The 13,989-nt window shown below is 44.8% G+C and overlaps 1 protein-coding gene across 1 annotated transcript in view; it reads left to right on the top strand.

The window, feature by feature from the left end:
• The window catches only part of zdhhc17 (zinc finger DHHC-type palmitoyltransferase 17), a 75,483-nt gene that overhangs the window by 34,991 nt on the left and 26,503 nt on the right, over positions 1-13,989 (top strand). The window contains exons 3-5 of the mRNA XM_055650564.1: positions 2,949-3,071; positions 12,264-12,341; positions 13,585-13,729. Coding sequence (XP_055506539.1) covers positions 2,949-3,071; positions 12,264-12,341; positions 13,585-13,729 — 346 coding nt within the window. The remainder of the gene's footprint in view (positions 1-2,948; positions 3,072-12,263; positions 12,342-13,584; positions 13,730-13,989) is intronic.

Below are 13,989 nucleotides of genomic sequence, written 5' to 3'. Positions count from 1 at the left end.
GTGGCAAATTGGATCCAAAATTGGCCTGGTGACAGGAAGCTGAGGATGATGGTGGAGAGTTGTTAATGTGTGGAGCGTTGCTCAGACGTGGCACCAGAACTGATCATGCGCACTTTCTTTTGTTACCTCTCATTGCTCAAATATAATGTCGTTTCTGCAGTTTGGTTAATCGTCAAACTGAGCAATTGCTGTTTTTTTACTTTCAAACTATAGAAATTATAAATTTAGATTTGCGAGTTGGTTGAAATTGTCTATGTGCTAGCTTTATCAAATGAAGAAAATTAGATATTAATTCAATAAGGTGATGGTTAAACCTTTGTCCAATTTTTTAAAACAGCAAAAAATGGATTGGAGGAACTCGGCAACATCTGAAGAGGCAAAAGGATGATTGACATTACCGGTCAATCTATTTTTTAAATATAGGTCCACCACGGATTTTCCAGCAACTGCTTGTCTGTTACCTCCTTTAGTCTGGACAAAATGACAAGAGCACACTTGAACCCCCCCCCAGGAAGTCCCCTCAAAACGTGGCCCCTAGGCTGGGTGAGACTTGACTTCATCGGGACTTCCACGGCCGATCGGTGGATCGTATTTGCCACTTGTGGCCAGGGATCTGGAACTCCCAGCCGACCGGAGCCGGCAGATCCGTTCCCATAGCCAACTTCCGAGGCCGACTTTGTGGGCCGATATCTCGATCCCCGAGGCCATGACCTCTGTTGGTCTAGCTAAACGGATAATACAACAAGGGTCTAGAACTAAGGGTGCTGGAAAATCGGTGGTGGACCTGTAATTTATTTGGATTAGGCCTGGACAGCTGTTACTTTGTTTCCACTGCACACTCAGCTCAGTCTTTATTAAAAAAATACTTTTGGCTCAATTAGTCCTGTCCAAAAGATCTACCATTCTCTGCCCATGAAGCTGCTGCATTAGAAAGACAGTAGTGTGGAAAAAATGCAAGTGATTTACTTTCTCAGCCTTAGTTGCTTGGTGGAAGCAAGATCCCTAGCAGCTATTATGTTCTCCTTTATATCATATCATCACTGCCACATTTGTACTGCACAAAACGTTTGCTTTCAGTGGAGAAAAGATCGATCAAGCTTGGAATTTCTTGCTGACAAAGCCATCCCTGTTGAGTAAATCTGAACGTGCAATGTTTTTTTTAGTGCCTGTGTAAGAAAGAACTGGTGATGCTGGTAACATGGAAGGTAAACACAAAATGCTGGAATAACTCAGTGGGTGAGAGATCTATGGAGAGAGAGAATGAGCGGCGTTTCGGTTCGAGACCCTTCATCATACGGCCTCTAAACTATCCTGATGTGACAATGTTGCACCTCTGACGATGACTTTCTAGACATATCTTTCCACTAAGGAAGGACTGCAAAAGTAGGGGTACAGTTCCACCTCTGATGTTCCAGAGCCTCCCTGGATTATCTGTTTTGCTGGACCAATAGAGGAGTCCAATGGTACCGGTACAGTCCCCCGAGGAGCCGAGATACCAGCTCGCAGAGTTGGCCATGGAAATCGGCTATGGGGACAGATCTGCTGGCTCTGGCCAGGCTGGAGTTCCAGAGCTCCGGCCGCAGGGGGCAGATTCAACATGCCGATTGACACCGATGTCCCGATGAGGTTGAGATCGGCCGCCTTACCCGGCCTAGGCACCACAATTTTGGGGTGACTCCCGAGGGGAATCTGGTAATTTTGTCTGGATTATAGGAGGCGCCAGACCATCGGTTGCGGGAAAATTGTTGGTGGACCTGTATTGAATATAAGGTGGCTATTAATTGACCCAGCAAATAGTTGAAATATGGAGCTTAGTGGGGAGAAGGCAGGCACGAGTTATTGATTGGGGTCGATCAGAGAAAAAATCACAATGAATGGCGGTGCTGGCTCGAAGGGCCGAATGGCCTCCTGCACCTATTTTTTTATGTTTCTATGATTGGTCACTGAAACTATTAGCATGCAGAGTATTTAAGTGGATGTTAGATAACTGTGAATTGGAGAAACACATGAAGGTGGGATCAAGGAGGTGATAGTTGGCTGACATAAAGTATCATTGTTGGAGTGGACCTTTCAGGCTGAATGGCCTGATTCTTTGCTATTCTTATGTAATTTTCTGATCGGCCAAATGGAGACAGTGAATTAATAAGGGCAACCACATTTATTTATGAAAACGTTTCTGTCTCTGTCGTGAAAGTGTGGCATAATTCTACGGCACAGTAATGTGGAAAGTACAAATGCTGGGGTAACTCAGTGGGTCAGGCAGCATCTCTGGAGAACATGGATAGGCGACGTCTCAGGGTCAAGACCCTTCTTCAGGCTTTGAAGACCCACGACATCACCCATCCAAGGTCTCCAGGAGAAGTGGCCTGACCCGCTGAGTTACTTGAGCATTTTGTCTGTCTTTGGTAAACCAGCATCTGCAGTTCCTCGTTTCTGCATAGTAATGTGGGTTGTATAATACTTAGCAAGTTATTTATATCAATTCAATGATTCACATGTGTTTACAAGTGTTGGTGGATTGAGGAGGAGTGGGAAGTTTGAGACATTAGAGCAAAGGGCGGCTCTGAATACGTGCAGTTTTTAGCAATTGGCATTGGATAGAAAATTGCATCAGGAATTCCTGGTACCCTTGCTTTGACCCTCTCTACCATGTACTCTAGCCTGAGTATTATGAGACCACTTATTACTTACCCCTCACGCCCAAGAGAATCACTGCAATATGTTTGAATGATTGAGATCAGGAATTTCACGAACTGACTGAGTTAGAGTTATTCTATACAATACAACTTCAAGTTAAGCATCAAAGTATATTTTTCAGTCAGTTGTGTGTAAGTGCGGAGAAATAAGATGGAAATCAATGATGATTATGATGCAGGATTAACAAAAAGCTTACAACCAAAGCATAATGAAGAGACAAGTAGAGCAATGTTATTTTCCTTCCTTTCTAGGTATGGTATATTTGACCGATGTCGAGAGCTGGTGGAGGCAGGTTATGATGTACAACAGCCTGATAAAGAAAATGTAACACTTCTTCACTGGGCTGCTATCAATAACAGAATTGATCTGAGCAGGTAGGTCTTTAACTGTCATGAACAAATTGTTAAAAAGGCTATAACAAACCATTTTTATAAACAATCCTGTCAATTAACAAATCCACTACCCATAGTTTAGTTCTGGGCTATTCTGAAAATTGCATACATGCATTAAGTATTTCTCAAGCTTTTACAGAATGCCTGCAATCTATATTCGGTGTGTTGACCTAAAACTTTGCCTATTCTTCTCTTCTGCCTTATTGATTGCATTCTCAGGTTCACAGATTGCATAATAGCTGGTGATAGAGGGCAACTGATTCATAAACTAGGCCTAGGTTTACGTCAGGGCAGAAATTGTCAAGGAGATGGGAAAAGGCTTGGATAGAGTGGATGTGGAGAGGATGTTTCCTCTAGTGGGAGAGTCTAGGACTAGAGGTCATAGCCTCAGAATTAAAGGATGTTCTTTTAGGAAGGATACGAGGTGAAATTTATTTAGTCAGATGGTGGTGAATCTGTGGAATTCTTTGCCACAGAAGGCTGTAGAGGCCAAGTCAGAGATAGATAGATTTTTGATTGGTACAGGTGTCAGAGGTTATGGGGAGAAAGCAGAAGAATGAGGTTAGGAGGTCAGCCATGATTGAATGGTGGCGTGGACGTGATGGGCCGAATGGCCTAATTCTACTCCTATCGCTTATGACCTTAAAACTGTGGCCAAGACTAAATTATTGAGCTCGGACTTGCTGCTGAGGCAGGTTGCCTGTATTTTCTAATATAAAACCTAGCTGAAGATTTTGGTGAATCTTCAATGTAGATCTGGTGCTAAGTGCAATTAGAGCGGCACAGCGGCGCAGCTGGTCGAGCTGCTGCCTCACAGCACCAGAGACCCGGATTCAATCCTGACCTTGGGTGCTGTCTGTGTGTGGAGTTTGCACGCGTTTCCTCTGACCGCTCCAGTTTCCTCCCACATCGTAAAGACGTGCGGGTTAATTGGGCTGCGTAAATCATCCGTACTATGTCGGGAATGGATGAGAAAGTGGGATAATATAGAACTAGTGTGATTGGGAGATCGGTAGTCAGTGTGAACTTGGTGGATCGAAGGGCCTGTTTTAATACTGTATCTCTAAACTAAACTAAGCAGGAAGCTTGAAACTTTGCCAGCTGACAGATTGGTCAAGCACCTTGAATTCCCCTTGGATTCATTTAGAAATCCCACTGTTCAATCCGTTCACACCAATACTATTTAATAATTAAACTATAAACAGTACAATATATATTTTTAATATTGGGTAAATTTAAATTCCCAGCCACTATTTACAAGCATGCCCTTCTCCTGGCTCCATGGCTTCACAATCTGAAACTCTTCATACCTGTCTCCTACCTGTTGTTCTTATCTCTGGCCTTTGTTCCAATAATTTACCTGGCAAAAAATTTGCTTTGCCTGTGTCGACCTATTACCTGCCACACTTATTTGTACATTTCTGAATGGTTTTCGTATATCTTTATCTTCCGCTGTCTGTTTGCAGTACACCGTGATTACGACCCTTTTTGTGTGTAAGCCTCATTCCCCCCCCTCCCTACTACAATCATGGGCTCTTTGATTAATATTATAATCTCACCTCTCCTTTGACATTCCCCCTCCCCATCCTGTCAAGCCTGAAGATATTACATCCTGGAACATTGGAGTCTTTCTTTCTTCAGTATCATGTTCCCATCTGCTTCTCAGTGTCCACGAATCATCAGTGTCGAAAGGAACCGCAGATGCTGGTTTCTTCCTCCCCGCTACTTCCAGTCTGAAGAAGGGTTCCGACTTGAAACGTTACCCATCTTTTTTCTCCAGAGATGCTGCCTGACCTGCTGAGTTACTCCGGCACTTTGTGTCTACCCGCGAATCATCTGTCTTACTTGCACGTGGAGTGAATGTTGTCAGGCATTCCCCAGCAGCTTTGCCGAGGGATCTGTGCACTGAAACTATGCCAAGGACTGCTAACCCATTCTTTTGCAGGGGGGAGGGATACGGCTGTGAAGGAGAAGGGCTAGTGTTGGGGAGAATTAAATCGCCTAAAATACTCAATTAACAAGATTGAGATTAACCGAAATTCAATGAAATACAAGCACATAAAAAGCAAAACACTGCAGATGAAAGACATATGAAGTAAATAGCCGAGAATGTTGAATGTACTCGCATGGCAACTGTGCAGAGGAATGGTTCATGGCTTGGGTCCGTAAACCTCCCTTCAGATCTCTCTTCACAAACGCTGCCTAACATGCTGAGTGTTTCCAGCCGTCAGTTGTTTTCACACCCGTCCCCCTGGCTCCATGGCTTCATAATCCACAACTCTTCATACCTGCCTCACACCTATTATTCTTATCCATGGCCTTTGTTCCAACCAGCTGCCTGTTTAAATCCCCCAGGCCTGCGTTGACCTACTATCCTGCCACGCTTCGTCCTGCCTCTCCATTTTTCCATCTTTCTTCTCCCCTCACCGCCCCCAACACCCCGCCTACAATTCAGGGACAGTTTGTTATCAGCTGTAATCAGTCCTGAGCTACTATCTACTTCATTGAAAACCCTCGGACTATCTTTAATCAGACCTTACTATACTTTATCTTGCATTCAACGTTATTCCCTATATCATGTATCTGTACACTGTGGATGACTCGATTGTAATCATGTATTGTCTTACCACTGGCTGGTTAGCACGCAACAAAAGCTTTTCATGTGACAATAAGCTAGTCTAGAGAGTGACTCTGACCTCTCTCATCTACTACATTGGAGACCCTCAAACTATCTTTAATCGGACTTTATTGGGCTTTAGCTTGCATGAGACATTATTCCCTTTATCAGTACACTGTGGACGGCATGATTGTAATCACGTATCGTCTTTTCTTTGACTGGATAGCACGCAACAAAAAAGCTTTTCACTGTACCTCGGTACACATGACAATAATAAACTAAACTAAATTAGTCTGAAACGTCACCTATCCATGTTTCGGGCCCCTCAGTGATATTTTATTTACGCAGTCACATGCATATTGTCTGCAGGAGGCACCCCCGATACATGGAGGAGGGCAGCATGGGAGAGGGATGTCGGGTCACGGGCCTGCAGCAGTTTGGGGCTTACCTGGGTCAGGGAGCTCTGGTACTTCCAACACTTGGACCAGAGTATTATTTTGCTTTCCTTGTAAATGGCACCAAAATATGGCGACTGTGCATTTGTAGTTGTGCAAAAGAATTTCACTCTGCTGTGCATACCTGACAATAAAAACCCATTGAACTATTCTTGGCAGGACCCACAGCCAGTTGCTCAGCTGTCACCTTCCACAGACATAGAAACATAGAAAATTAGTGCAGGAGTAGGCCATTCGGCCCTTCGAGCCTGCACCGCCATTCAATATGATCATGGCTGATCATCCAACTCAGTATCCTGTACCTGCATTCTCTCCATACCCCCTGATCCCTTTAGCCACAAGGGCCACATCTAACTCCCTCGACGATTTAAAACTATTGGCAATTTGAGGTCTGGATGGTTGTTTGTAATCTCCTGAACAGAAAGTGATAATTGAAGACCCTAAAGAGAAGATTCTATTTAAAAGCGGGGCACCTATTTATCTTATTTTGCAACTGATTTTGTTTGAGACACATTTATCATTTTTGTAGGCCTCTGCTAATCCCTCCTCCTATGTTTTCTCCACTCCCACCTCTTTACCAGCTTTATCCTCCCCACTGTGATCTGAATAACGGTATTGACTGGAAACGCCCTGTGTCTATTCCCTCAGACGTGCTACCCGACTAGCCGACTTTCTCCACCACTTAATTTTTTGCTTTTATTTATTTTCATTATCCCCTTCTAAATAACGTGTGTTTTTGACACCTTCCTGATATGAAGAAAATACATTGCCCTGTAAGACAAGTGATGAATGTCTTCTCTTGAAAGGAATGTGTGTGTCTGAGGTAATCAAGCATTAGCTTGAGTGCTTAACAGTGTATTTGCAGTTCGCATGTTTAGCTTCAGTGAAACTTCAAAATGTCTTTGCATGGACATCAATCCCCTGTGTAAAGTGAAGTGAAACTTGAACCAAGCCGTGCTTCTGTCACCATGTCCTCTAGAGCCTGGACACCAGGTTCAGGATTCACATTATAGCCCGGATACCTGGTGCAGTTGTGGCATGAATAACAGGTGGAAATTTATGTAGTGCCGTATTACAATTCTGTGCTTGTATAGCGAGAACAGTATCAACAAAAGCTTAGACACAAGGGGGAAAAAAATGCCTAGTGTAGTTGAGCCCTAACCCCTCCCCTGTATCCACCTATCACTTAAGATAAACACAAAATGCTAGAATAACTCAGTGGGTCAGGCAGCATCTCTGGATAAAATGGATAGGTTTGGGTAGGGCCCCTTTAAAACTGTGGGGGGGGGGGGGGGGGGGGGTGGGGGGGGGGGGGGGGAGGAGGATGGAAGGTGGAAGGTGGAAAAGAGGAAAGAAAGCAGGAATTTATCTCCTCCCTTCTCCACACACAATGTCTGAAGAAGGGTTCTGACCCAAAACATCACCTATCCATGCCCTCCAGGGATGCTGCTTGACCTGCTGAGTTATTCTAGCACTTTGTGTCTTTAATCAATAGAACCTTTTCCACCCGGCTTAAGCTTAACATATTCATTCCAAAATCCGTGTGATATTTTATTGGATATCACTGCTGCAATTTTTGTCAAGCATTTGAAATGCAAGTTGCTAAGAGTTGTGAGCAGCAGATTAGGTATTCCTGCATCACCCTGCCAATGGGAAAGTTGGGACATTTACAAACAATTGAACGAAAGTCCATTAACATTTAGTTTTGTGCACAGTTTCTCGCCATTTGTGGGATAATCCTGGGTTTTGATTGGCAATTAATTATTCCTTTTTTAACCATGGACACTGATGTTATAAGCCATAATGCCATGTTTATCATTAATATTGTTAATTTTGTTATTATCAAAGAGATTTGCTTATAAAGCTGGGAAGGTGAGGGAAAAAAATGGTTTTACTGCATAATCCAAAATTTCATTCCAATAGATGGGAGAAGTAATACAATTAGTTGTTGAAATGAAAGCAATGGTGTGTATTTTTGTGATTATTTATTTGTGATAAATTGGGTTGTGGAAACCATAAGAATAGTAGGACAAGGGTTTGTGGTTTTCAATTGTATTTTGCCGCCAGATATTCAGTGAGAGATGTGAAAACTAGGGGCTAATGTGGAGGAGAAATTGGGGCGTGTAAACTTACTCAACGCTTGAAAGTAATTTGCAACACACAGGCTAGGCGGCAAAACCACTGGGCACATCTGGATGTGTTCCATCTGGATTACAGTTAAAGGCCTGCCATATCTCTCCATCCGAGTTTGTCCATGAAACACAAACTTAACCAAAAAACAGAACGCCGGAGGAGCTCAGTGGGTCATCAGTCTGAAGAAGGTTCTTGATCCAAAACGTCATCTGTCCATTCCCTCCACAGATGCTGCCTGACCCACTGTTCCTCCAGCAGTCTTTTTTTTGCTCAAAATTCCAGCATCTGCAGTGTCTTGTGTCTCCCAGCACAATCTTTTACATGCACAGCCATATACATTTCATTCCAAAACAACTTCAGTGCTTTCAATCCCATCTATTTTAAATTTTGCTGCATGCAAAGGAAAAATTGGTATCGGTCCAACTCCGATTTAAAACTGAGCTATGTTTATTTTCATGCCTTTTACAATCATGTGAATTGGTCACATTTTCCATTCCTAAGCTAACATCTCCATTCTCTCTCCCTCTCCCTCTCCCTCTCCCTCTCCCTCTCCCTCTCCCTCTCCCTCTCCCTCTCCCTCTCCCTCTCCCTCTCCCTCCCCCCTCTCCCCCTCTCCCCCTCTCCCCCTCTCCCCCTCTCCCCCTCTCCCCCTCTCCCCCTCTCTCTCTCTCTCTCGTCCTCTTTGGCTCATGGTTCCAAGAAATATGAATGTCTGCATTGTGTCTTGTAGAACAAAACTGGGCAGTATTTAAGTTGAGCTGTGATCAGAGCATTTTTTCAATTTGATTATCACTCTGATTTGTATTTTACTGCTTGGTTACATATTTGTTTTATTGCCTTATTAATTGAAACTGTACAAAGCTTGAATTATGACCCAAGCAAGTCTTTTGGATCATTTTGAACGTGTTAAATGCTTCAAACAAATTCATGGCTTGTGTGTGTTGCTTGTTTTGTCTTCCAATATGATAGATTTTTGGCTGTACTAGCCCTTTTATTGTCTTGTTATTTTGTCGTTTTTCATATTTTGCTTGTTGCTCTTGTACTTTCTGGGCCTTTTCTCACGTTCCATTGGCCATTGAAGTTTTGTGTTTACTATCTATGTTTGCATCCAAGTCACCCCAGTCAGCAGTCTTCCCTCACCTACTTCCTCAAATCCCCATCTTTAATAAAAAGCATTATATTTTTTGCCCTTGTACAAATTCTTAACCTTCACAGCTTTCAGCTTGACATGCAACACCCCAGATTTCTGAGTGTGATTTTATAGGGCTTGTGAGAGTGCACTTAAGATGCCAAGGAGGTGATCAAGCAGCATCTTTCCATTGTAAAACCAGATTAGTCATTGGTACATGGATAGGAAACGTTGAGGGGTATGGGCAAACACAGGCAAATGGAACTAGTTTAGATGGGGCATCTGGTTGGCATGGACGAGTCTGGCTGAAGGACCTATTGCATGCTGCATGATTCTATGGTTCCACCACCATGTCTCTTTTCACATCCCTCTTTGATGGAGTATGTCATGAAATATGCCTGAGAGCAATTAGTTTGTTAACGGTGAAAAATTATAGTGACAGTTCTCATTCTAGGATCCATATTGATGAATCCTCTAATGAGAAGAATCATCAAGTTAATGCCTTGAATGGCATCAAGTGCAAAATGTATCGTCTTCCACTTCTGAAAATTAGTTGAGTGTTTCAAAAGCAATTTAGCCGATGTTTAAGGCTAACCAGGCTGAGGCCAGGTGACAGCTGACCTCTGTGTTTAAGAAAGAACTGCAGATGCTGGAAAATCGAAGGTAGACAAAAGTGCTAGAGAAACTCAGTGGGTGCAGCAGCATCTATGGAACGAAGGAAATAGGCAACGTTTCGTCCCGAAACGTTGCCTATTTCCTTCGCTCCATAGATGCTGCTGCACCCACTGAGTTTCTCCAGCACTTTTGACAGCTGAACCTCTATCAGGCTGAGGCCAGGCGACAACTCTCGGACATCTCCTTCTTATCCTTGGACCATGACCCCACAGACGAGCACCAGACCTTAATATCACACATTTCTGATTTTATTACTTCCGGCTCTCTGCCCTCTAAAGCCTCCAACCTTATCGTTCCCCAGCCCTGCACAGCGCGATTTTATCTTCTCCCCAAAATTCACAAACTGAGCTGTCCTGGCAAACCCATTGTTTCTGCTTGTTCATGTCCCATCAAATTAATTTCCATATACCTCGACTCCATCCTACGCCCACCCCGGTTCAATCGCTCCCAACCTATGTCCAAGGCACCTCACACGCTCTTTGTCTCTTCCAGGCCCCCACTCCCTCATCTTTACCATGGATGTCCAGTCACTCTATACCTCTATCCCAGACCAGGAAGGTCTTAAAGCCCCCTGTTTCTTCCTTGACCGCAAAATCAGCCAATTACCGTCCACTAAAACTCTCCTCCGCCTACCAGAGCTGGTCCTGGCCCTCAACAACTTCTCCTTCGACTCCTCCCACTTCCTCCAAATCCGAGGCGTAGCTACGGGCACTCGCATGGGCCCCAGCTATGCATGTCTCATTTTAGTACGTCGAACAATCACTGTTCCAGCGTACACTGGCCCTATCCCCGAACTCTACCTCCGCTGCTTTGACGACTGCATCGGTGCTGCCTCCTGCACCCATGCAGAACTCACTGACTTCATCAACCACGACTAATTTTCATCCTACCCTCAAATTCACTTGGACCATCTCCGACATCTCCCTACCGTTTCTGGATCTCACCATCTCCATCACCATCTCCATCACAGGAGACATCTATTACAAACCTACTGACTCCCATAGCTATCTAACTACACTTCTTCCCACCCTGCTTCCTGTAAAGACTCTATCCCCTACTCCCAATTCCTCTGTCTACGCCGCATCTGCGCCCAGGATGAGGTTATCCATACTAGATCATCGGAGATGTCCTCATTCTTTAGGAAACGGGGGTTCACCTCTTCCATTATAGATGAGGCTCTCGCTAGGATCTCCTCGATATCCCGCAGATCCTCTCTTGCTTCCCCTTCCCCCATTCACAATAAGGCCAGAGTCGTTCTTGTCCTCACCTTCCACCCCATCAGCCATCGCATACAGCATATAATCCTCCAATACTTTTGCCACCTCCAGCGGGATCCCACTACTGGCCACATCTTCCCATCTCCATCCTTTTCTGTTTTTTTCCGCAGAGACCGTTCCCTCTGCAAATTCCTGGTCAACTCTGCCCCTCCCACCCAAACCACCCCCTCCCCAGGTACTTTCCCTGCAACCGCAGGAGATTCAACACCTGTCCCTTTACCTCCCCCCTCAACTCTATCCAAAGACCCCGACAGTCTTTTCAGATGAGGCAGAGGTTAACTTGCACCTCCTCCAACCTCATCTGCTGTATCCACTGTTCCAGGTGTCAACTGGTATCATCGGTGAGACAAAGCGCAGGTATACATCGGCGAGACAAAGCGCAGGCTCGGCGATCGTTTCACTGAACACCTCCGCTCAGTCTGCCTTAACCTGATCTCCCGGTTGCTCAGCACTTTAACTCCACCTCCCATTCCCAATCTGACCTTTCTGTCCTGGGCCTCCTCCATTGTCAGAGTGAGGCCCAGAGCAAATTGGAGGAGCAGCACCTTATATTTTGCTTGGGTAGCTTACACCCCAGCGGTATGAACATTGACTTCTCTAACTTCAAATAGCCCTTGCTTTCCCTCTTTCTGCATCTGCACCCCCTTCCCAGTTCTCCCACCAGTCTTACTGTCTCCGCCCTCTCTCCCGAAATCAGTCTGAAGAAGGGTCTCGACCCGAAATGTCACCCATTCGTTCTCTCCAGAGATGCTGTCTGTGCCGCTGAGTTACTGCAGCATTTTGTGTCTAGTCGATGTTTAATGTGTTTCAACTATTGGATGATAAAATGCTTGGGTGAATGTTTCTCTGATATTCTGTTAATGGAATCATTATTTATATTTATTTCAGATACTATATTTCAAAGGGTGCACTTGTGGATCAGTTGGGAGGAGACCTGAACTCTACCCCTCTCCACTGGGCAACGAGGTAACACTTTGCATGGTTTCATATGTCCTTGGAGAGCTAATCCTGGGTGTGCCAGGGTTCATTAGAGTCCATGCCACCTCCTGCAACCAAAAAGCACAACCAGCTAGGATCAATCTGAAACATAGCGTATAGGGTGTCAAGGTTTTGAGGTCAGTTTATTGTCACATGTACCAATTAAGGTGAAATTTGAGTTACAATACAGCCATACTAAGTGAAAAGCAACAAGACACACAGCCACTTAAAATAAAAGTTAACATAAACATCCACCACAGCGGCTCCCCACATTCCTCACTGGGATGGAAGGTTATAAAGTCCAATCTTCTCCCTCTTTATTCTCCCGCGGTCGGGGCTGTTGAACCATCCGCAGTCGGGGCGATCAAAGCTCCGGCAGCCGATGATCCGAAGCCCTCGCGCCGGGACGGTTGAATCTCTCCGCAGCTTGGAGTTCACAAATCGGTCTCTAACCAGGGGCCATGGGCTCCATGATGTTAAAGTCCACAGGCCCGCGGTTGGAGCTCTCCACAGTCGATCCCCGGCAAAGGGATCGCAAGCTCCATGATGGTAAGTCCGTGCTGCGCCCGCGGTTGAAGCGCCAGGTCGGTCTCCAGGAAAGGCCGCGCCAATCCACGATGTATGGCCGCAGTGGGGACGGAGAAACGATACGGAAAAACATCTCCGTCAAGGTAAGAGATTGAGAAAGGTTTCCCCCACTCCCAAATAAAACAATACAAAGGAACACAAAAACATACTCTTTCACACGTACTTAAATGAACAAAACAGAAGAAAGGACAGACAGACTGTTGGCGAGGCAGCCACTGCTGGCGCCACCCGGTGGATGTTATTATAAACATAAAGCAAGAATCCCATCATCAATCCAAACATAATCCGAGTTCAAGTTTTTAAAAAACGTAAGGCACAAAATGCTGGAGTAACTCAGCGGATCAGGCAGTATTTCTGGAGAACAGGGATGTGATGTTTTGGGTCAGGACCCTTTTCCAGAAATTCTGCCTGACCCACTCAGTTACATATTTGTCCGTACAGCTCCATAAATGTGCCCTGGAATCCGCATGGGGCTGCATAACTCCTTATTGCCATATTTATTCTGTCACTTCTCGTGCAGATATTAAACAACCATGGTGGGGTATCAAGTCAAATGTTTTATGGAGGAATAAGAAATCTTGTGGCAAATCCTTGGCAATGCTTCATCATATTAATGTCAACTATTCTGTTGTGCTCCTTCTAGGCAGGGCCACTTGTCCATGGTTGTGCACCTTATGAAGTATGGGGCAGAGCCCTCCTTGATTGATGGAGAAGGTTGTAGCTGTATCCACCTGGCTGCCCAGTTTGGGCATACATCTATTGTCGCGTACCTGATCGCAAAAGGGCAGGTAAATATTTAGCTTACTTTTAAACATAGCTCTGCGCAACACAAGGACTCAGTGTTGGGAGAAAACAGCATCACACTGCCGCCTTAGATATTAGCGCTCGCCACTACTGGTGTACTTCTTTAACCAAGAAAGACAGAGGCAACAATTGGAGCAAACAAAATGCAGATGATAGAAATCCGAGGCATAAAGTAAGATGTTGCAAACAATTATGTTGTCAAGCAGCCTCTGTCGAGTGAGTAATGGTGTGCCCGTCAGGTCAA

Source organism: Leucoraja erinacea, chromosome 19 (genome assembly GCF_028641065.1).
Source record: "Leucoraja erinacea ecotype New England chromosome 19, Leri_hhj_1, whole genome shotgun sequence".
Classification (NCBI taxonomy): Eukaryota; Metazoa; Chordata; class Chondrichthyes; order Rajiformes; family Rajidae; genus Leucoraja; species Leucoraja erinaceus.
This window is presented reverse-complemented; position numbering and strand designations above follow the sequence as displayed.